This window comes from Aotus nancymaae, unplaced genomic scaffold (assembly GCF_030222135.1).
Source record: "Aotus nancymaae isolate 86718 unplaced genomic scaffold, 86718_ANA_hifiasm-v0.15.2.pri h1tg000081l, whole genome shotgun sequence".
NCBI classification, from domain to species: domain Eukaryota; kingdom Metazoa; phylum Chordata; class Mammalia; order Primates; family Aotidae; genus Aotus; species Aotus nancymaae.
Genome location: NW_026988496.1, coordinates 2,021,304 through 2,043,248, shown reverse-complemented (window position 1 = coordinate 2,043,248; position 21,945 = coordinate 2,021,304). Strand labels below are relative to the sequence as shown.

The 21,945-nt window shown below is 37.0% G+C and overlaps 1 protein-coding gene across 1 annotated transcript in view; it reads right to left on the bottom strand.

Moving 5' to 3' along the window:
- Nucleotides 1-21,945, bottom strand: part of LOC105732804 (testis-expressed protein 11) — a 210,374-nt gene that overhangs the window by 131,119 nt on the left and 57,310 nt on the right. Inside the window, exons 6-7 of the mRNA XM_012475041.2 lie at nt 16,104-16,189; nt 6,693-6,830 (exon numbers count right to left, since the gene is read on the bottom strand). Of these exons, the coding sequence (XP_012330464.2) occupies nt 6,693-6,830; nt 16,104-16,189 (224 nt within the window). The remainder of the gene's footprint in view (nt 1-6,692; nt 6,831-16,103; nt 16,190-21,945) is intronic.

Genomic DNA, 21,945 nt, shown 5'->3' with positions numbered 1-21,945 from the left:
CTACCAGTGCTTTCACTCAGTTCAAACCAATGGAATCTAAGTCTCTAAGGGTGGAGTTTCTGGCAATGGGAAATTGGAAATTCTTTCCAGGTGATTCTAGTATTTAGCTAGTGTTAATCATTGCATCCTGTTTCAAGTAGATGCCAGAGGACCGACAATTCTAAGTTTTTTTTCCAGAATTTTTCTCTTAAATTTTAAACTCACACAAGTTAGCCAGCGGGGGCATATGTTTTTGAAGATTAAAAAGGGAAAACACAAGTTTGTAGCCATAGTTTTTGAGATGCTATAATTTAAAGTAAATAAGTTCTGGGGTACGTGTGCAGATCGTGCAGATTTATCATATAGGTATACATGTGCCATGGTGGTTTGCCGCATCTATCCCCCTGTCATCTACATTAGGTATTTCTCCTAATGTTCTCCCTCCCCAATCCCCACATCCCCTGCTACCCCTCCCCTAGCATCCTCACCCCCGACAAGCCCCAGTGTGTGATGTTCCCCTTCCAGTGCCCATGTGTTCTCATTGTTCAACAACCACTTATGAGTGAGAACATGTGGTGTTTGGTTTTCTGTTATTGTGTCAGTTTGCAGAAGTTTGCTGAGAATGATGGTTTACAGCTTCATTTATGTCCCTGCAAAGGACATGAACTCTTTTTTTATGGTTACACAGTATTCCGTGGCATATATGTGCCACATTTTCTTTGTCCAGTCTATCATTGACGGGCATTTGGGTTGGTTCCAAGTCTTTGCTATTGTATACAGTGCCACAATTAACAAACATGTGCATGTGTCTTTATAACAGAATGATTTATAATCCTTTGGGTATATACCCAGAAATGGGATTGCTGGGTCATATGGTATTTCTAGTTCTAGATCCTTGAGGAGTCACCACACTGTCTTCCACAACGGTTGAACTCATTTACATTCCTACCAACAGTATAAAAGCATTCCTATTTCTCCACATCCTCTCCAGCAACTGTTGTCTCCAGATTTTTAATGATCACCATTCTAACTGGTGTGAGATGGTATCTCAATGTAGTTTTGATTTGCATTTCTCTGATGACCAGTGATGATGAGCTTTTGTTTCATACGTTTGTTGGCTGCATAAATGTCTTCTTTTGAGAAGTGTCTGTTCATATCCTTTGCCCACTTTTTGTTTTTTTTTTCTTGTAAATTTGTTTAAGTTCTTTGTACTAGTTGCATATAACCTACACACATCCTCTCGTATACTTTAAATCATCTCTAGATTACTCACACCTAATACAATGTAAATGTTCTGTAAACAGTTGTTACACTGTATTGTTTTATATTTGCATTATTCTTTATGTTGTATTGCTGTTTTTTAAATTGTATTTTTTCTTCAGAATATTTTCAGTCCGTGGTTGGTTGAATCTGTACTTCAGATATATTCTAACCAGAGGAGAATAGAGGGTGATTGCCACCTTTTCTCCTTCTATACATTAAATCTCTATTGAGTCAACCTAATTTGAGTTAACTTTCTTGGTATTTTTAGTTTGTGCAGTGCTTACAGTCAATAAAATGTACCAAGTGATTCACATGTGCTGCTGTTATAGCCAAATTTTATCTATTCTGTTTTTGTACAATTGATTTTGGGAATCCAATTATAGTATAGGATGTTTTGTTGTTTCCTGTTTGCCTTCATCTTGCTAGAATAGGCTCATTATTTCAGCCTATTAAGGTCCCTTCAGATCTGACTCTATCTTTTTTTTTTTTTGAAATGGCATCTCACTCCATCACCCAGGCTGGAGTGCAGTGGCATGATCTCGGCTCACTGCAACATCCATCTCCCAGATTCAAGCGATTCTTATGCCTTAGCCTCCCAAGTAGCTGGGACTCCATGCCCAGCTAATTTTTGTTTAGTAGAGACGAGGTTTCATCATATTGGCCAGGCTGGTCTCAAACTCCTGACTTTGTGATCCTCCCACCTTGGCTTCCCAAAGTGCTGGGATTACAGGAGAGAGCCACAGTGCCTGGCCCAGATATATCTCTATCTAACAAATCAGTTACTCTTTTTAGCTTCAGAACATATGTACATTCAATCAATAGTCACAAAAACCCTCATCTATATATTCCTATTCTAAGTTCATATGGTATATACCATACAATGATGCTTGATTGTACAGTCTTTTATTAGTCTCTAATTATTTTATATATGTAAATATTGTTTCTGCATTAATATTTTAAGCTTATCTATAGAATAGATCATGTCTTCTACTTATTCTATAGTGCTTGGCACAGGTTAGGCATTCAATGTTTGTTGACTTGAAATCTCAATTAGGGTATTTTTCTTTAGTGCTTTTTTTTTTAACATCCATATAGATGCATTTGTGGGAAAGGTACATCTACCTAAGAATTACAAAATAACCTCAACATCGGTCAATCACAAGCCGATGAAGTACAAACAGAGGCCACAGTGCCATCTAGTGAGTATAACTAGTTTACATCTGCTGATCACAAGCTCATTTTCAGTCCTGTAACAGAAGGGCATGATTTTTCGAACTTTATATGGTAAAGAGAAACAATATATAACCAGTACATGAGACATAACTGTCCTCCCCACACTCAAAAGAGAAAAGAGCTGAGCTGGAGAAAGTTATAGTGGGATGATTTTTTAATAATATACTCTCATTCAGTTCTGAAAATCAAAGAACACTCATAGATTTTAATCACTATTAATTTCCAACTATGCATAAAGCAAGGAGAGAAATAGCATGAGGAAACGGAATTCCTCTATCAGAGGAAGTTGATTGACAGGTATTTGTTGAGTTTCTATAACTATTTTTAATCTAATGAGTATCTACTATGCATTAGGCACTATGCTGGGTACAAGGGCAAATAAAGATAACGTATGGTCCCTGTCCTTAAGGAGGTGGCAGTCTAATAGATGACTGCGACAGGTATAGAAACAACTAAAATACAATGCAGAAAATAAGTATCTAGGGATAAACAGAACTGTTACAAAGTCTTGGAGGAAATGCAAGACAAGGAAATTTCCTCAGGAAGCTAAGAATGCCATTAAGAGCTAGGCTTTGAAAAAGGGAATTTTAAAGTGTAGGGACACAAAAAACAGGTAATTTGCAATGAAGAAGCATGAAAAAAGATACTGAGGTAGAAAGCATAGATCATGGGTAGAAAGCAGCAAGTACTCCAGTTGAGGACGAAAATAGTATACAAGGAAATAAAACAGAAACAGTTTCCATGAAAGTAAGTTGTTATAAAGCCAGGAAGCCCCTTGGATTATGTCTCCTGGCATGAGTCTACTTCCCTTTGACTTCCTGCTACATTTTGACCAAGCACAAAAGCCCTCACCAGAAGCCAAGCAAATCCAGTACCATGGCCCTTGAACTTCCCAACCTGCAGAATCATAAGCTAAATAAACCTATTTTCTTTATAAATTACTCAGTCTTAGGTATGCTGTTATAGCAATACGAAACAGACTAAGACACCACTACTTCCCTGGTCACATCTCCTAATTCCCCCAATGTTCCCTCCACTCCAGTCACAATGATCTCTTTGCCATTGTTTAAATACCCTAGGGCCTTTGCACTTGTTATTCCCTCTGTCTGGGATGCTCTTTTTCCTCAGGTTTCTACTTAAAAACAATCTTCCCAGTGAGGACTTCCTTGACCACCCTTTCTAAAATTTCAACTATTCACCCTCCTCTAAAACATTTAATATCACCCTTTCCTGCTTAGTTTTCTCCTTAGCACTTATCAATATTTAATATACCAGGAGTCAACAAACTATAGCCTTTGGGCAAAATCTGGTCCACCATATTTTTTGTACAATTCATAAGTTAAGAACAATTTTACATTTTTAAGTGACTGAAATAAAAGAATCATATTTTATGATACATGAAAATTATATAAAATTCAAATTTTAGTATTCCAAAATGCAGTTTTATTGGAACACAGCCACACCAATTTGCTTACATATTGTCTATGGCTGCTTTCAAGGCACATAACAGCAGAGTTGATTAGTTTCAACACAGACTGTATGGCCTGCAAAACCTAAAATATTTACGGTGGTTCTTTACAGAAAGTTTGTTGATCCCTATAATATACATAATACTTATTTATCTTTTTATTGTTTGCCTCTCCTAATGGAAATAATGGGGACAGCAGTTTTTGTCAATGTGGATAAGAGTTTTTATATATTTATTCATTACTATATCCTCAGTGCCTAGAACAGGAGACAATAAGTAAATATTTTTGAATGAATGAACACTAGAAAATATAGACAGAAGTACTTTTGGATTAGAAAGCTTGGCAACAAAAAGAAGGACAGAGAGAACTGAAATTTGAGGAGGATCACAAAGTTGAAGGAAGGTTTTTGGATAAAGAAGGCTTCAAGGTAATTATAGTGACAGGAGAAAGAAACAGTAGAGAATGATTAAACAGCTAGGGTTGAGATCTGTAGAGTAAGGTCCCCAGAGAAAGTTACTTCTTTCTCAGAGGAACGAGAAAAGGATGAGTGAAGAGGAGAGAAATTGATGAAGTTCATGTCAATGGATATAAGCTCAGTAAATTACACAATAAGGTCTTTTGCTAAAACAAAGGAGAAAGCATGGGTGCTTAATGACAGACAGAAAAAAAATGTTTTAAAATTACCACTGTAGGAATGAAGAAAGCAGACAATGAAAGTTAACAAAGGTTAGACACTGGCAAGGTGGGATTATTAGAATATGATGGATTGTGTATTTTTTTCACCTGTCTATCTGTCCTTGTGCATGAGAGAATATTCACTGCATATGGAGAGTATCCAATTAATGTCTGCTAAATTCAAGACAGGAAGGATGAAGTGGAGAAATATACTAACAGTAATCAATAAAGTTATGAACATATTCAAAATATCCTTTGGCTTCACCACTAATCTGGCCATAAATGATACAGTTACATATTGAATACACAGCACTAAAATATGCCTGTTTTATTGTTCTCCTATTCTTCCTAACATCACTATTACTACCATTTGAATTCCTAATTATAAACTCAGCCCTATACTAGGCTCTAGGACCAAACTTGACATTAGAGGAGATTTAAGAAGCACTGCTTCAAGTCTCAGAAAACTGTATCTAGTCAACTTGTATTCCTCTTCTGATCACTGCTTCTCAGTCTGGCTCCCTATGCAGGGGCTCTGCTCTTAAAAACACCTTGATATCCTAAGTCCCTTTAGGTTTGGAGATCTACCTTGCTCCTTCTAATCTGTCTGCACACACTCCATTCCTCAAAGATTTGTGTACTGTCTCAGACTCCAAATCTCTGTGGTTGAAACCCTGTTCCCTGTGGTTATGCTTATGTGATGCCAACCACCTGCTTGCCTGACTTACAGAATATTTACAACGCTTAGATTTCTCTCATTGCCATGCTCTGCTTATCTGCCCTTTAGGATACCCTGATGCCAGCTGCTTGGGTGAGTTGAAGGCAACTATACCTTGTTCATCTCTGTAACCTCAGACCCTAGCACAATGTCTGGTACTGTGTTTCTTTCCTGATGGCTGATTAGATACCCTCCCTTGGCCTGCAGATGCACCCATTCCCCAACTAGCATGTCTACATCCAGATATAGGTCCTTCCCAAGCTGCCTGGCCCACTGTGTCATAAATCACGGAACTTGTAAAAGCTCTGTGATTGCCTTCTTTACTGGTCTTTAAGTAAACAGTAGGCAACTACCTTTCTGAAATAGTGCTACACTGTGCAGAATTAGGTAACAAAATCTACATGATCATCTTCCTTTTAGGTCTTAAACTGTAGGTAACTATTTTCTGAATCAGTTAAATACTAGCCTGTGAAACCCTATGATTAATTAAGTAACATTTCAAGTTCTCTTCCAGGACTGTGAATTTATAATATATGAACTAAATAGCAAGTATTTTCTTGAAAGAAAATCTAAAGTGTTTAAGTCAGATAAACAATCCTTCAAACATAAATAAACCTTCAAAGAAAATATCTGGAATCACTACCCTTAATCACCCATGTGAACGAAGGTTAGACCTGTCATTAAAACTTGAAAGGCAACAAAAACCTTCATATTTCATTTGGGTCCACACTTGTCTTTCTAGTTCTTTGTCCTTCCAAGAGCCAATACCCCTTACTATGTGCATACCAAATGATACCCAAAGGAAACAATGTCCTAATTACTTTGGAAAGTATTTACGTTCTATCTTTAAACAAGCTTTTATCTTCTTTACCTTCTAGAATTTTGTCCTGATAAGAAATCAGTTAAAGAAAATTTTCTAGGGTGGTTGGAAAGGCAAGAAACAACAACCCAGAAAGTAAAAGAATGGCCACATCATCCAAGTATTTGCTCTCAATGAATGCCTGACAAAAATGTGTACTTTAAAATTTAGTTTGCTGGAAAGAACACTATTACAAATGGTTACTAACAGATAACTTTGTTCAGGAGTTCCAATGATACATTACCTCTCAGAATAGAGTGTGAAAAATAAGGGATAAGTAATAGACTTAATGGTACTCCAAATTCTCCCTTTCTTTGGGAAGTTTCACTCAATGTTTACAGTGTGGAAACCAAGAAAATGTCAATTTGAGCTTGTTCTATATGAAGGAATTCTCAGATATCCTAAACTAATGGCCAAGAAGACAGCATGGCATCTATCTCTCTGTCATTGCACATAAGAACATTTGCTACCTCTGAAAATAGATAAATCAAAGGACCTTATCAAATTGTTGCAAATTCAGGTAACAGCAAGCCATGTTCCTCTGCAGCTTGGAGAAGTCCACATCAATTTCATCAGGTGAAAAAAACCTCAGAGAATAACTGTACCAGTGTAGGGCATCAGCGTAATATTTTTCCTAAAGTTTAAAAAGAAACAACAAAATCACAGTGATGTCTCTACCCTATCTTTCCCAAGTCACCTCTAGAAACAAATAAAAGATGTTATTGGTGTCTTTTTTAGGTAACCAAAACACAATATCCTTTATATTGAGTTCTAAGTGCATTTTATTATCAGTCTTAGTCAACAAAGTTTTAGATAAAATGACAATCAATATTCTTTCTTTTTTTCTACACGTTAGACATTTCACATAGGATGAAGAGTCTGAGAGTGTAGTGAACCACCCCAGAAAACTTAGCATCTATTTTAAAAGTTATTACATAAGTAACTCTTGAAATGATGAACTAAAATAGAATGTCTTTATGCACTTTGAATTGTTTTTCTAGTAATTATAATGGATTTGCATGAAAAAAAAAAGACTCTTCCATGTCTTTTCAAGGTTAGATAACTCATTTCTTTAAAACACATTCATCTTTTATTTTAGAATTGGGGGTACATGTGTAGATTTGTTACAAGGATATATTGTGTGATGCTGAGGTTTGGGGTACAACTGAATTCATCACTTGAGTACCGAGCATGGTACCCACTGGTAGGTTTTCAACTCTCCCCCCATCAAGTACCTGTACTGAGGTATAATTTACATACAACAAAATGTACCTCTTTTAAGTGTACAATTTGATGAGTTTTGGTAAGTGTATGCATCTATGTAATCAATACCATAATCAAGATACAGAAGGCCAGGCGTGGTGTCTCACGCTTGTAACCCTAGCACTTTGGGAGGCCGAGGTGGGTGGATCATCTGAGGTCAAGAGTTGAAGAACAGCCTGGCCATCATGGTGAAACCCCATCTTTTAAAAAAAAAAAAAATCAAGATATAGAACACTTCTGCCACCCCAAAAACTTTTCCCGTGTTCCTCTGCAGTCAGTTCTAGGCCCCAGAAAACCACGTGTTTGCTTTTTATTAATATTAGTATAGATTTTTTTCATATTTTAAATTGCAGTAAAATATATATAACAAATTTGCCATACTATAGTTTTGACTGTTTTAGAATTTCATATAAGTGGTGCAATAAATTATGTACTGTATAAAAAAAAAAAAAACAACAATGATAAAAAATTTAAGAGAACACCCATAATTCACCATGCTAATGCAACTATTTTCATTTATCTATGTTCAATATTAACTTTATCCTTTTGTATATTTACCTAGTTGTAATCATAGCTTATATAAAATTTCATGTTCTATTCTTTCCATTTAATTTTGTACATACTAATCTATGTTGCTATGTAGTCTTCACAGTAATCAATTTTAAGAGCTACATAACACTTAATCAAATATATAATGATTTTCTTAATGTGAAATATTTAGTGAATTTACAGGGTTTTTACTAATGTAATTGATGCTGCTGTATTTTTATACAAAAATACATTTTCTCTTGAGCTACTTAAAAATTTTCAATGGTGAGAAGCTAGCTAGGGAAAATCTGATAGAAATAACTTGGATAATTATTTCTTAATCTAAGAAAACTGAGACTGCTTATAAACCAAGGTAAGCTAAATGACTCCGTCATGCCCGGTCAAGAAACTTCGTATATTTCAATTAAGAACAGGAGACATTAGGACCTTCAAGGAATAAAACACCCTCTCCAACTAGAAACAACTGTGCTGAATAGGTAAAACACTGCCTTTGACTATTACATTAGTCGTAGTAGATTAGAAATATGTCATATTAGAAATAGTCAATTAGAAATAAGATTACATTCCTTTCCAGTGTTGGAAGTAGATGTTTTAAGAAAATTATTCAGCAAGACTGGAAAATGAGAGGAAAGAAAAAGAATCAATAGAAGAATGGGAATTCTGAATTAGTTGTTCACCTATTCAGCAAAAAAAAAAAAAAAAGGCCTTCTAAAAGAGAATAAAAATATCATTCTATCTTGCAGTACCTAACCATAAGACCTAGGTCTCTACATGCTCCTATAAGGGATTCTCCTTCCTTCTCTTGGGTCTAATTCTTTGTTTCTCAATCTTTGTTCCCTTTTTTCTCTTCACATCTTTCTCCTACAAAACCTACCATAACATTTTTGGAAAACAGTTTAATTGAGGTGCAACTGACATACAAAAAGCTACATATATTTAAACTGTACAACTGTTTTGACATACACATACATAGCTAAAACCATCAACACAGTCAGGGGAGTGAACACATCCATTAAAACCAATTTTTCTTTGTAATCCCTCAATCCAGCTCATTCCAGTCTCTCATCCCCAAAACAAATATGAATGTGCTTCATATAACTATTATTTTTCATTTTATAGGCTTTTATACAATTGAATCATTTAATATGTATTATTACTTTTTTGCCTGGCCCCTTTCACTCAGCAAAACAGTTTCTAGATTTATCCCCATTACTACATCTATCAATAGTTCATTCCTTTTATTGCTAAGTAGTATTTCATTGAAGAATATACCAATTTGTTTATCCACTAACTTGTCGATGGACATTTAGCTGTTTCCAGTTTTTAACTATTATAAATAAAGCTGCTATTAGCTTTTACATGCAAGTTTTTCTATGGATAAATAATTCCTTTTCTTTTGAGTACATACATAGGATTGAAATGGCTGGATCACATGGTGGGGGCAAGTTTAACATTATATAAAACTGCCAAACTATTTTCCAAACGGTTTGTACTATCTTATGTTTCCACCATGTAATTCTAGTTCCTCAACATCTTCATCAGCATTTGGTATGGTTAATTTTTTTCATTTCAGCTATTCTAAGAATTATGTATTGGTATGTCCTTGGAGTTTTCATTTGCATTTTCCTAATGACTCATAAGTCATCTTTTTTTGTGTGCTTATTGTCATGCATATATCCTTTTCTGGTGAAATGTCTGTTCATATCGTTTGCTAATTTTTGAATTGTTTTTCTTTATATGTTGAGTTTAGAGAGTTCTTTTTATGTTTTAGCTACTAGTTCATTATTGTATACATGGTTTGAAAATTTTTCTCTGAGTCTCTATCTTTTTTCATCCATTAAACGAGATCTCTTTTTTTTAGTACAATTTTCACTTTATTTTCTTCAGAGGATAGCTTTTCTTCAGTCCTTAAGGACTCAGCTCCTTACATAGGCTTTGGTGGAGGTCACTGGGCAGCACCCACAGGTCTAAATCAGGGTTGGAATGTTTGGTCCTTACGGGCTTCACGAGATTGATTCTACCTTGCCGTGAATGGTGAAACTCATGCAGTGATGTAGCTTCACAAACACTTGGGAAGAACATAGACATCAAAGACACTGGCCTCAGAAATGTCCCTGATAGCTGTGGCCTCTACTGTGTTTTGTGATTTTCTTTTAGTTTTTGAGACAGGATCTTGCTCTGTCACCCAGGCTAGAGTGAAGTAGCATGATCACAACTCACTGCAGCCTTGCACTCCTGGGCTCAAGAGATCCTCCTGCCTCAGCCTCCTGAGCAGCTGGGACTACAGGTGCATGCTACCAGACCAGGCTAAATTTTTTATTTATGTAGTCTCCCTATATTGCCCAGGTTGGTCTCAAACTCCTAGGCTTGAGCGACCCTCCTGCCTCGGCCTCTGAAAGCACTGGGATTACAGGCATGAGCCACCACACTTGGCTTTCTACTATATTTTGAATGATAAACTTCTTAACAGCCCTGTCTTTAGTCACGTATCAGGTACAATTCATGCAGGGATTAGCATGCACATGGCCATGGCCCTTTCTGGCACAACTGTTGTTCCTTCTTTCTTTGTTAGTCTTGGAGGTGAGGACCTGAGAGTGAATAGGATCTTTCACAGAGCAAAAGCTTTTAATTTTCATGAAATAGTTTATTAATTTTTATTTTTATGTGTGATACTTTAAATTTTTATTTATTTATTTATTTATTTATTTTAGAAACCAGGTCTTGCTATGTTGTCCAGGCTGGCTTCAAACTCCTGGGCTCAAGCAATCCTTCTACCTCAGCCTCCCAAGTAGCTGGGACTATAGGTATGTGCCATTGCACCTTACTTGCATCATGTTTTTGAGTCAAGTCTAGTAATTTTTTGCCTGGCCTAGATCCTGAAGATTTTATCCTATGTATATTTATAAAAGTTTTATAGTTGCACATTTTACATCTAATTTTGTAATTCATTTAATTTTTATATGAAGTGTGAAGTTAAGGTCAAGGTTAATATTTTTTTTCTTTATTATGGATATCCACATGCTCTAGCACCATTAGTTAAAAACACCATCTTTTTCCATTGAATTACTTTTGTGCTTTCTCAAAAATCAGCTGAGTATGTGTGTGTGGAATTATTTTTTGGTTCTCCATTCTGTTCCATTGATCTATGGTTCTATCTCTCTGATAGCACACAGTCTAGAGTACTGTAGCTATATAAAAAGTCTTGAAATTGAATAGGGTGATTCTTTCTGTTCTATTCTCTCTCAGGACTGTTTTGGCATTTTCATTTTTTTAATTTTAGGTTTAGGGGTACATGTGAAGGTTTGTTACAGAGGTAAACCCATGTCACAGGGGTTTGTTGTACATATTATCCCATCACCCAGGTATTAAGCCCAGTACCCAATAGTTATCTTTCCTGCTCCTCTGCCTCCTTCCGCCCTCCCCACTCAAGTAGACACCAACGTCTGTTGTTTCCTTCTTTGTGTTCGTAAGTTCTTATCATTTAGCTCCCACTTATAAGTGAAAACATATGTTATTTGGCTTTTTGATCCTGTGTTAGTTTCTTCAGAATGATAGCTTCCACCTCCATCCATGTTCCTGCAAAAGACATCTTTTCTTTTTTATGGCTGCATAATATTCTATGGGGTATATGTACCACATTTTCTTTATCCAGTCTGTCATAGATGGACGTTTAGGTTGAGTCCATGTCTTTGCTACTGTGAATAGTCCTGCAATGAACATTTGTGTGCATGTGTCTTTATGATAGAATGCTTTATTTTTCTCTGGGTATATATCCAGTAATGGGATTGCTGGGTTAAATGGTAGTTCTATTTTTAGTTCTTTGAGAAATAGCCATCCTGCTTTCCACAATGGTTGAGCTAATTTGCACTCCCACCAACAGTGTATGAGTGTTCCCTTTTCTCTACAACCTTGCCAGCATCTATTATTTTTTAACTTTCTAATAATATGTCTTGGCTATTTTCATTCCATTGTTTTATGTATAAATTTTAGAATAATCTTGTTTCTCTATATTTTTCTGATGCTTTTGCTTATAACCAATTTGTATCTTTATATTTAAAGTACATTTCTTTTAAGCAGTACATAAACTTGAGTCTTGCTTTTTTATCCAGTTTGACAATCTCTGCCTTTTCACTGGGATCTTGAGGTCATTTTCACTTAATGTGATTTTTTTCACATGCTTAAATGTAAATCTATCATCTTGCTATTTGTTTTGTATTTGTGCCATCTTTTTTGATCCCTCTTTCCTCTTTTTCTGCCCTATTTTAGATTATTTGAAATTTTTATGGTTTGATTTTATCTCATTTTTTGAAAAAAAAACTCTTTGTTTTGCTACTTTAATGATTGTTTTAGGGTACATAGTATATATGTTTAGCTTATCATAGTCTATCTTCAAGTGATGTTATACCACCTCACTTATGGTATACTTCCATTTCTCTCTTCTCGACCTATATATTCTTGTCATGCATTTTACTTTTACAGAATACAATGTTATTACTTTTGTTTAAACAGTAAATTATCTTTTAAACAGATTGTAATAATAAGAAAAAATCTTATCTATTGCTCATATAATTCCCATTTCTGGTATTTTTTATTCTTTTGTATAGATTGATATTTCCATCTGGTATAAATTTCCTTCTGTTCAGATGACTTCCTTGTAATGTTGACCTTTGAGTGATTAGTTATATCAGCTTTTAAATATCTGGAAGACTAATTTGCCTTCATTTTTTTTAAAAAAATGTATTTTTATTATGGTTAAAAAAACATAACATAAAATTGACCAATCTGCAACTAATCTCCAGAACTTTTTTGTCTAGTAAAACTGAAACTCTATATTCACTAAACAACTCCACATTTTCCCCTCCTCCCAGCCCCTGGAAACCACCATTCTACTTTCTTTCTTTCTTTATTCTTTTTTTAAAGACATGAGTCTCTCCTCTCTCTCCGCTGCCCAGGCTAAAGTGCAGTGGCAAAATCTCGGCTCATTGCAACCTCTACTTCCTGGGTTCAAGTGATTCTCCTGCCTCAGTCTCCTGAGTAGCTGAGACTACAGGTGTGCACCACCACACCCGGCTAATTTTTGTTATTTTTACTAGCGATGGGGTTTCACCATGTTGGCCAGGCTGGTCTCGAACTCCTGACCTCAGGTGATCCACCCACCTTGGCCTCCCGAAATGCTGGGATTACAGGAGTCAGCCACTGCATCCGGCCCATTCTACTTCCTTTCTCCAGGGATTTGACTACTCTAAGTACCTCATGTAAGTGGAATCATACAGTATTGTTTTTTGACAGGCTTATTTCACTTAGCAAAATATCCTCAAGGCTCATCCATGTTATAGCATGTATCAGAGGTCCTTGCTTTTTAAGGCTAAGTAATATTCCATTGTTTGAATATACCACATTTTATTTATCCATTCATTTGTTGATGGAACTTGGGTTGCTTCCACCCTCTGGCTGCTAGAAACATGGGTGTGCAAATATCTTGCTTTTAATTCTTATGGATATATAAGCAAAAGTGAAATGCTGCAGCATGTGGTAATAATATTTTTAATTGTTTGAGGAACTGCCATGCTGTTTTCCGTAGTGGCTACACTATTTTACATTTGTACCAACTACTTTCATTTTAAACAATATTTGTGCTGGATACAGAATTTTAGGCTGACAAGTTTTTGTTTTCTTTCATTATTTTAAAGATGTTGCTCCACTGAGTTCTTGCTTGCATTGCTTCCAACAAGAAATCTGATGTTCTCTTTAGTTTATTCCACTATATGTAGGGTGTCATTTTGATCTGGCTGCTTTTAGGACATTCTCTTACATGAGTTACCATGAGCACTTTGATTATGTGTGTTGGTGTAATTTTGTGTTTCTTGTGTTTGGGGTTTGTTAAGATTTTTCTATCTGTGCATTTAGAGTTTTCGTTAAGTTTTGAAAGTTTTATGTTTTCAAATATTTATTATCTCCATCCTCATTTGGGAGTCCCAGTTACCTGTATATTAAGCTACCAAAAATTGTCCCTCACCTAACTGAACCCTTTGAATTTTTTTAAGGTTTTTCCCCTGTGTATTTCATTTTGAATAGCTTCTTTGCTATAACTTCATCAGTCTTTTCTTCTACAATGTCTAATATGATGTTAATACTATCCAATGTACTTTTCATCCTAAACATAGTTTTCATCTTTAGAAGTTTGATTTGGGTCTTTATATATCTTCAATGCCTCTATGTAACTTTTTGAATGCATGAAATACAATTATAAGAGATGTCCTCTACAAATGATAACTTCTGTGTCACTTCTGGGTCAGTATCAATTGATTCCTTATTCTCATTGTAGGTTGTGTTTTTGTGCCTCTTTGCATGCTCAGCAATTTTTTTCTTGGATGCCAGACATTGTAAACTTTATCCTGTTGGGTGCTGTACAACAGTTTTATATTCCTATAAATATCCTTGAACTCTGCTCTGGGAAGCAATTAAGTTCCTTAGATCAATTTCATCCTTTCACACCATACTTTTATAATTTTTTAGGTAGTTCTGGAGCAGGACTTAGTGTACGACTAACCATTCCCCTCTTCTGAGACAAGACCCTTTTGAGTTTTCTACCCAATGCGCCATAAATTAGAGGTTTTCCACACTGGGTGATAAGAGCAGGCCTTATTCTCAGCACCATGTGAGTGCCAGACACTGTTCCCTCTAATATTTATAGATGGTTATTCTCCTAGCTTCAGGTAATTTTGCTTCATGTATGTCCTCATCAGTACTCTGCTAAACACCAGAAGAGGACCCTCTGATCACTGGGTTGTCCCTCATCTCACTGAAGCTCTTTTAATTTTTTAAGTTTTTTTTCTGTGTGTTTAATTTTGAATACCTTCTTTGCTTTGAGTTCAAGTTTATCAATCTTTTCTTCTACAATGCCTAATCTATGCTATGTGGTCCTCTCCAGTACTTTGTCTTATAAATTCTGGCTGCCTTGGTCTCCTCAGAGTCAGTTGCAACTCAAATCACGATGCTTGCCAGGCTCTACTTCAACTCCTTCTTGTGCTATATGCTGGAAACTCAAAGCAGTAAGCTGCACAATTGTAAAGCTCACTTTAATTCTTTTCTTTTGTTTTCTTTTCTTTCTTTCTTTATTTTGAGACGGAGTCTTGCTCTGTCACAAGGCTGGAGTGCAGTGGCGTGATCTTGGCTCACTGCAACCTCCACCTTCCAGGTCCAAGTGATTTCCCTGCCTTAGCCTCTTGAGTAGCTGGGGCTACAGGTATGTGCCACCATACCCAGATAATTTTTTCTATTTTAGTAGAGATGGAATTTCACCATCTTGGCCAGGATGGTCTCGATCTCCTCACCTCGTGATCCATCCGCCTCGGCCTCCCAAAGTGTTGGGATTACAGGCATGAGCCACGGCACCCAGCCAATGCTCACTTTATTTCTTATCTCCTAGGGATCATTCTCTTTCATTGCCTGATGTTCACTGTCATAAAAGCCATTTTTTTCTTTTCATGTATTTTGTCTTGTCTTTTGTGGAGAGGGACTTATTGTTGAAGCAGGGACATAAAACATTCCCTGTGACTAAATATTAATTGCAAATGGAAGCATACCACAACTTTTTTTTTAAATGGTACATCCCATTTGATTTATACACAAAGGCACACAAATGTATAATACACAAAGATTAGAAGGAAATATACCAAAATTACAAATGATTGTTCTCTGCTTTAAAAAAAAAACCTTATCTTTAAGTTTATAGAAAACCTGAACTGTCTTGTAAATTTTTTTCCATTTCTTTATTACACCATAACTTTTCAAAGGGGATAAAACTCTTTCTCACCCCTCATGTTAAAAAATATTACATTCCTATACCTTAATATCAGCGATGACATTTCATTACACTGTAAGCTCTCAATGGAGACGAATCATGTCTTATTATTTTTAAATAAACTCTTGTACAATGATCATTAACACTCTACATTGTGAATATTTAATAAATATATGGTATCTAAATAGAGATTATTACAGTATTTGATGCTTTTATTTTTATAGTGAATGCACTATTTTTTGTTGCAGTGGAGAAATAATGTAAAGAATGAAAAAGAGATTATTCTCAAACCTTAAAACTGCTGGCAGCTTTTCTCCAAAGAATGTTGTGTAACGAGGTGATTAATTCTGCTGTCAGTTGTCTTCCTGTTTGGTGAGCTGAAAAAGAAAAAAACAAGCTCTGAAAACAAGAATCTAGATCTATTACACTAAGTAAAGAGTGCTAACCATACCCGGAACATATAATCTGTAAGTAATGGCTACACAGAAAAAATTCAGACAGGTTTTCATCATCAATTTTAGGTTTACTACCATAATTGATAATATAACGCAATCAGAGTTTGCTAGAATCACAGTAATTCTCCCATCAATCTATGAAAGTTTTCCAGCCTAGTCTCTTTTTAACTTATTTTCCACATTCGAAATTAGATCATCATCTGGTGCCTTAATAAGGTTATTGTGAATGAGCAGACAGCAATGCCAGAAATCATTAATAAGAAGTGTTTATACTATTATGTACTAAATAGATCAGATCAAGTTCACAAGAAAGGCCAATTATACCTTAAAGCCTTTGTAAAATACTTTAAGACCGTGCTTACACACAAACTTTATTACCTTAAATCTTAACTTGTGTTGATTGTTTCTGGTCTAGACGTTTACAGAGTTCAAATACATAAGCACATTAAGGTAAAGTCTAAACTATAATAGAATTCTGTACCTCGTCTTCTGCCCTTTGGCATAAATTATCAATTTCCACAAAACTCTTGAATAGAACATTAAGAATCTCTGACCCTCTAGCCCAGTCAGCAAATGTAGTTTGTTCCACGACTTACTTAAAAACACTCAAGAGAGGAAACAGCTACTAAATGTATCTACTTAAAATATTATAATACTTTGAGAGTAAGTGTAAATTAGTTTCACAATAAAACAGTCTGAGTGGAATTTTAGGAAAATGAGTTATTCTGTATAATAAAGTTTTCTGGTTAACTGGCAGTTTACTTTCTTTAAATAAAAATCACATTTGAATTTAAAAAGTCAATCTTTTCATGAAAGTTCTTAAATTTTCTAAAAAGTAAACAAACTTCCTAGTTTTTGTAAGTAAATTTAACTTTTTCTTGACCACTCAAGGTCAACGTTAACAACTTTTTTATTTTATTGTACTATTAAAAAATCACAGTGATACCTTTGGGAGTTTCATACAGTATAGATTGCTGTATTAAAAAAATTTGAGGCCGGGCGCAGTGGCTCACACTTGTAATCCCAGCACTTTGGGAGGCTGAGGTGGGTGGATCACAAGGTCAGGAGTTCAAGACCAGCCTGGCCAACATGGTGAAACCCCATCTCTACTAAAAATAAAAAAATTAGCCGGGTGTGGTGGCAGGCGCCTGTAATCTCAGCTACTTAGGAGGCTGAGGCAGGAGAACCGCTTGAACCCGAGAGGCGGAGGTTGCAGTGAGCCGATATAGCGCCACTGCACTCTAGCCTGGGTGACAAAGCAAGACTATCTCAAGAAAAAAAAAAGTTGAACCTGTTTTATAAAGTTGGTAGAGTTTTCTTCCTCCCTATGGTCAGGTTATCTGTATACTTCCCTTTAAAACTTGTTTCTATTTGCAAAATCCTACCATTAAAATGCTAAGAGTAGGAAAACCAGATATCCAAGTTTATCAGAACTGAGTCTCAAAATAATTGGTAAATGTCTGGAGGGAGGGTATTATCAGTAAAATATGGTTCTCAGAGATCATCTAGTCAGGTAACTTCCTTTTAAAAAGTTAATGACTTTGTCTTTATAAAAACATTATTCGTGCTTATAAAAATTCAAACAGAGGGAGGGATCCAAGATGGCCGATTAGGAGCAGCTCAGGATTGCAGCTTCCAGTGAAAGCGCGGAGGGTGAGTGGATGCCACATTTCCGGACAGATTTTTATTGCCCACAGACCAGGAGATTCCCAGGTGGAGGAGGCCCATGGGTCACCAGTGTGGCTGGTTTGGCCAGCACGGCTGTTGTGCCGGTGCCCCGGTGCGGCAGTTCTCCATACAAAATACACGAGTCCGGGCACTGTTTTAGACGGCAATTGGAGCTCTGAGAAGGAAGACTAGCCCATTCATCTGATTAAAAAGGGGACTGAAACAGGGAGCCAGGCCAGGAGATTTCCGGGCAAAAAAGCACCATGAAACGAATATGAGCGCCACTGTTTGAGCTGTTGCAGTGGGTCACCACACGGGAAATCACACATATCCTGGTGCCTTTTCAATAGGCAACTGGAATACCGGGGAGACAGAGTCAACTGTTCAACAAAAAAAAAAAAAGAAAGAAAGAAAAGGGCTCTGAAACAGGGAGCCAGGTAATCAGGCTCGGCTGGTCCGACCCCCACAAAAAAACAGCAATCGGAAACACTCTGGATTGAGAGTTTCACAGCAAGCACAGCTGAACCCGGTATGGTCCAGCTCTGTGGGGGAAGGGCATCCGCCATTACCAAGGCAGTCCACCACTACGGAGGTAGTTTGCCATTGCCGAAGAAGCCCGCCATTACAGTGAGAGTCCGCGATTATAGAGGTGGGCCGCCATTGCCAAGGCAGTTCTAACTACACTCATATAAACAGGACTGCAGGGGAGTTCACATGGCAGCTGGGCGGAGCCCACAGCAGCTCAGCAAAGACTCTGCAGGCAGACAGTGACTAGGCTGCCTCCTCGCTAGGCAGGGCTGCTGTGAAAAAAGCCAGCAGCACAAGAGGAACTCATAAAGCCCTAACTCCCCAGGACAGAGCATCGGGGAAAAAAAACGGGGGGGAGGGGTGGCATTATGAGTTCTACTGCAGCAGACTTAAATGTACCTGCCCAGCAGCTCTGAATGAACAACAGAGCTCACAGCTCAGCACTTGAGCTCCTATAAAGGACAGACTGTCTCCTCAAGCAGCTCCCTGACCGTTATATATCCAAAGAGTCACCTCATAAAGGAGAGATCAAACTGACACCTGGTGGCTATACTTCTGGGACAAAGATAGCAGAAGAAGAAACTGGCAGCAACCCTTACTGTTCTGCAGCCACTGCAGGTGATCCCCAGGCAAGCAGGGCCTGGAGTGGACCTCAGCAGTCCTACAGCAGAGGGGCCAGACTATTAGAAGGAAAACTAAGAAACAGAAAGAAATAACTTCATCATCAATAAAGTGGATGTCCACTCAGAGACCCAATCTGAAAGTCAACAACTACAAAGACGACAGGTGGGTAAATCCACAAAGATGGGAAGAAACCAGTGCAAAAAGGATGAAAACATCTGAAACCAGAACGCCCCTCTTCCTACAAGGGATCACAACTCCTCACCAGCAAGAGAACAAGGCTGGATGGAGAATGAGTGTGATGAGTTGACAGAATCAGGTTTCAGAAGGTGGGTAATAAGAAACTTCCGTGAGCTAAAAGAACATGTTCTAACCCAATGCAAAGAAACTAAGAACCTTGAAAAAAGATGTGACAAAATGCTAACAAGAATAAACAACTTAGAGAGGAATATAAGTGAATTGATGGAGCTGAAAACACAACACGAGAACTTCGCAAAGCGTACACAAGTTTCAACAGCCGAATTAACCAAGCAGAAGAAAGGACATCAGAGGTCAAAGATAAACTCAATGAAATAAAACCAGAAGGCAAGATTAGAGAAAACAGGGTAAAAACGAATGAACAAAGTCAACAAGAAATATGGGACTATGTAAAAAGACCTAATCTACATTTGATAGGTGTACCTGAATGTGACAGAGAGAATGAATCCAAGCTGGAAAATACTATTCAGGATATTATCCAGGAAAACTTCCCCAACCCAGCAAGGCAGACCAATATTCAACTCCAGGAAATACAGAGAACATCACAAAGATATTCCTCAAGAAGAGCAACCCCAAGGAACAGATTCACCAGGGTTGAAATGAAGGAGAAAATGCTAAGGGCAGCCAGAGAGAAACGTCGGGTTACCCACAAAGGGAAGCCCATCAGACTCACAGCAGATCTCTCAGCAGAAACCCTACAAGCCAGAAGAGAGTGGGGGCCAATATTCAACATCCTTAAAGAAAAGAACTTTCAACCCAGAATTTCATATCCAGCCAAAATAAGCTTCGTAAGTGAAGGAAAAATAAAATCCTTTGAGAACAAGCAAGTACTCAGAGATTTCATCACCAACAGGCCTGCTTTACAAGAGCTCCTGAAAGAGTCACTAAACACAGAAAGGAACAACCAGTACCAGCCACTCCAAAAACATACCAAATGGTAAACGGCATCAACACAATGAAGAATCTGCATCAACTAATGGGCAAAACAGCCAGCTAGCATGAAAATGGCAGGATCAAATTCACATATAACAATATTAACCCTAAACGTAAATGGGATAAATGCCCCAATCAAAAGACACAGACTGGCAAATTGGATAAAAAGCCAAAACCCATCAGTGTGCTGTATCCAGGAAACCCATCTCACATGCAAGGATACACAAAGGCTCAAAATAAAGGGATGGAGGAAGATTTACAAAGCAAATGGAGAGCAAAAAAAAGCAGGAGTTACAATTCTCGTCCCTGATAAAATAGACTTTAAACCAACAAAGATCAAAAGAGACAAAGAAGGACATTACATAATGGTAAAAGGATCAATGCAACAAGAAGAGCCAACGATCCTAAATATATACCCACACAATACAGGAGCATCCAGATACATAAGGCAAATTCTTAATGACTTACAAAGAGACTTAGACTCCCACACAATAATAGTGGGAGACTTTAACACCCCATTGTCAATATTAGACAGATCAACGAGACAGAAAATTAACAAGGATATCCAGGACTTGAACTTAGACCTGCACCAGGCAAACCTAATAGACATTTACAGAACTCTCCACCCCAAATACACAGAATATACATTCTTCTCAGCACCACATCACACCTACTCTAAAACTGACCAAATAATCGGAAGTAAATCACTCCTCAGCAAATGCAAAAGAACGGAAACCATAACAAACAGTCTCTCAGACCACAGTGCAATCAAATTAGAAATCAGAATTCAGAAACTAACCCAGAACCGCACAGCTTCATGGAAACTGAACAACTTTCTCCTGAATGTTGACTGGATAAACAATGAAATGAAGGCAGAAATAAAGATGTTCTTCGAAACCAATGAGAATGAAGATACCACATACCAGAATCTCTGGGACACATTTAAAGCAGTCTCTAGAGGAAAATACATAGCAATAAGTGCCCACATCAGAAGTAAGGAGAGATCTAAAATTGATACCCTATCATGAAAATTGAAAGAGCTAGAGGAGCAAGATCAAAAAAACTCAAAACCTAGCAGAAGACAAGAAATAACTAAGACCGGAGAAAAACTGAAGGAGACAGAGACACAAAAAAACCCTTCAAAAAATCAATAAATCCAGGAGCTGGTTTTTTGAAAAGATCAACAAAATAGACAGACCACTAGCCAGATTAATAAAAAAGAAAAGAGAGAAAAATCAAATAGATGCAATAAAAAATGATAAAGGGGATATCACCATAGATTCCACAGAAATTCAAACCATCATCAGAGATTATTACAAACAACTCTTTGCACATAAACTAGTAAACCTGGAAGAAATGGATAAATTCCTGGATACTTGCATCCTCCCAACCCTAAACCAGGAAGAAGTCGAAACCCTGAATAGACCAATAACAAGGTCTGAAGTTGAGGCAGCAATTAAGAACCTACCACCCAAAAAAAGCCCAGTTCCAGGTGGGTTCACAGCAGAATTCTACCAGACATACAAAGAGGAGCTGGTACCCTTCCTTCTGACACTATTCCAAATAATCCAGAAAGAGGGAATCCTTCCTAAATCATTTTATGAGACCAACATCATCCTGATACCAAAATCCGGCAGAGACTAAGCAAGAAAAGAAAACTTCAGGCCAAT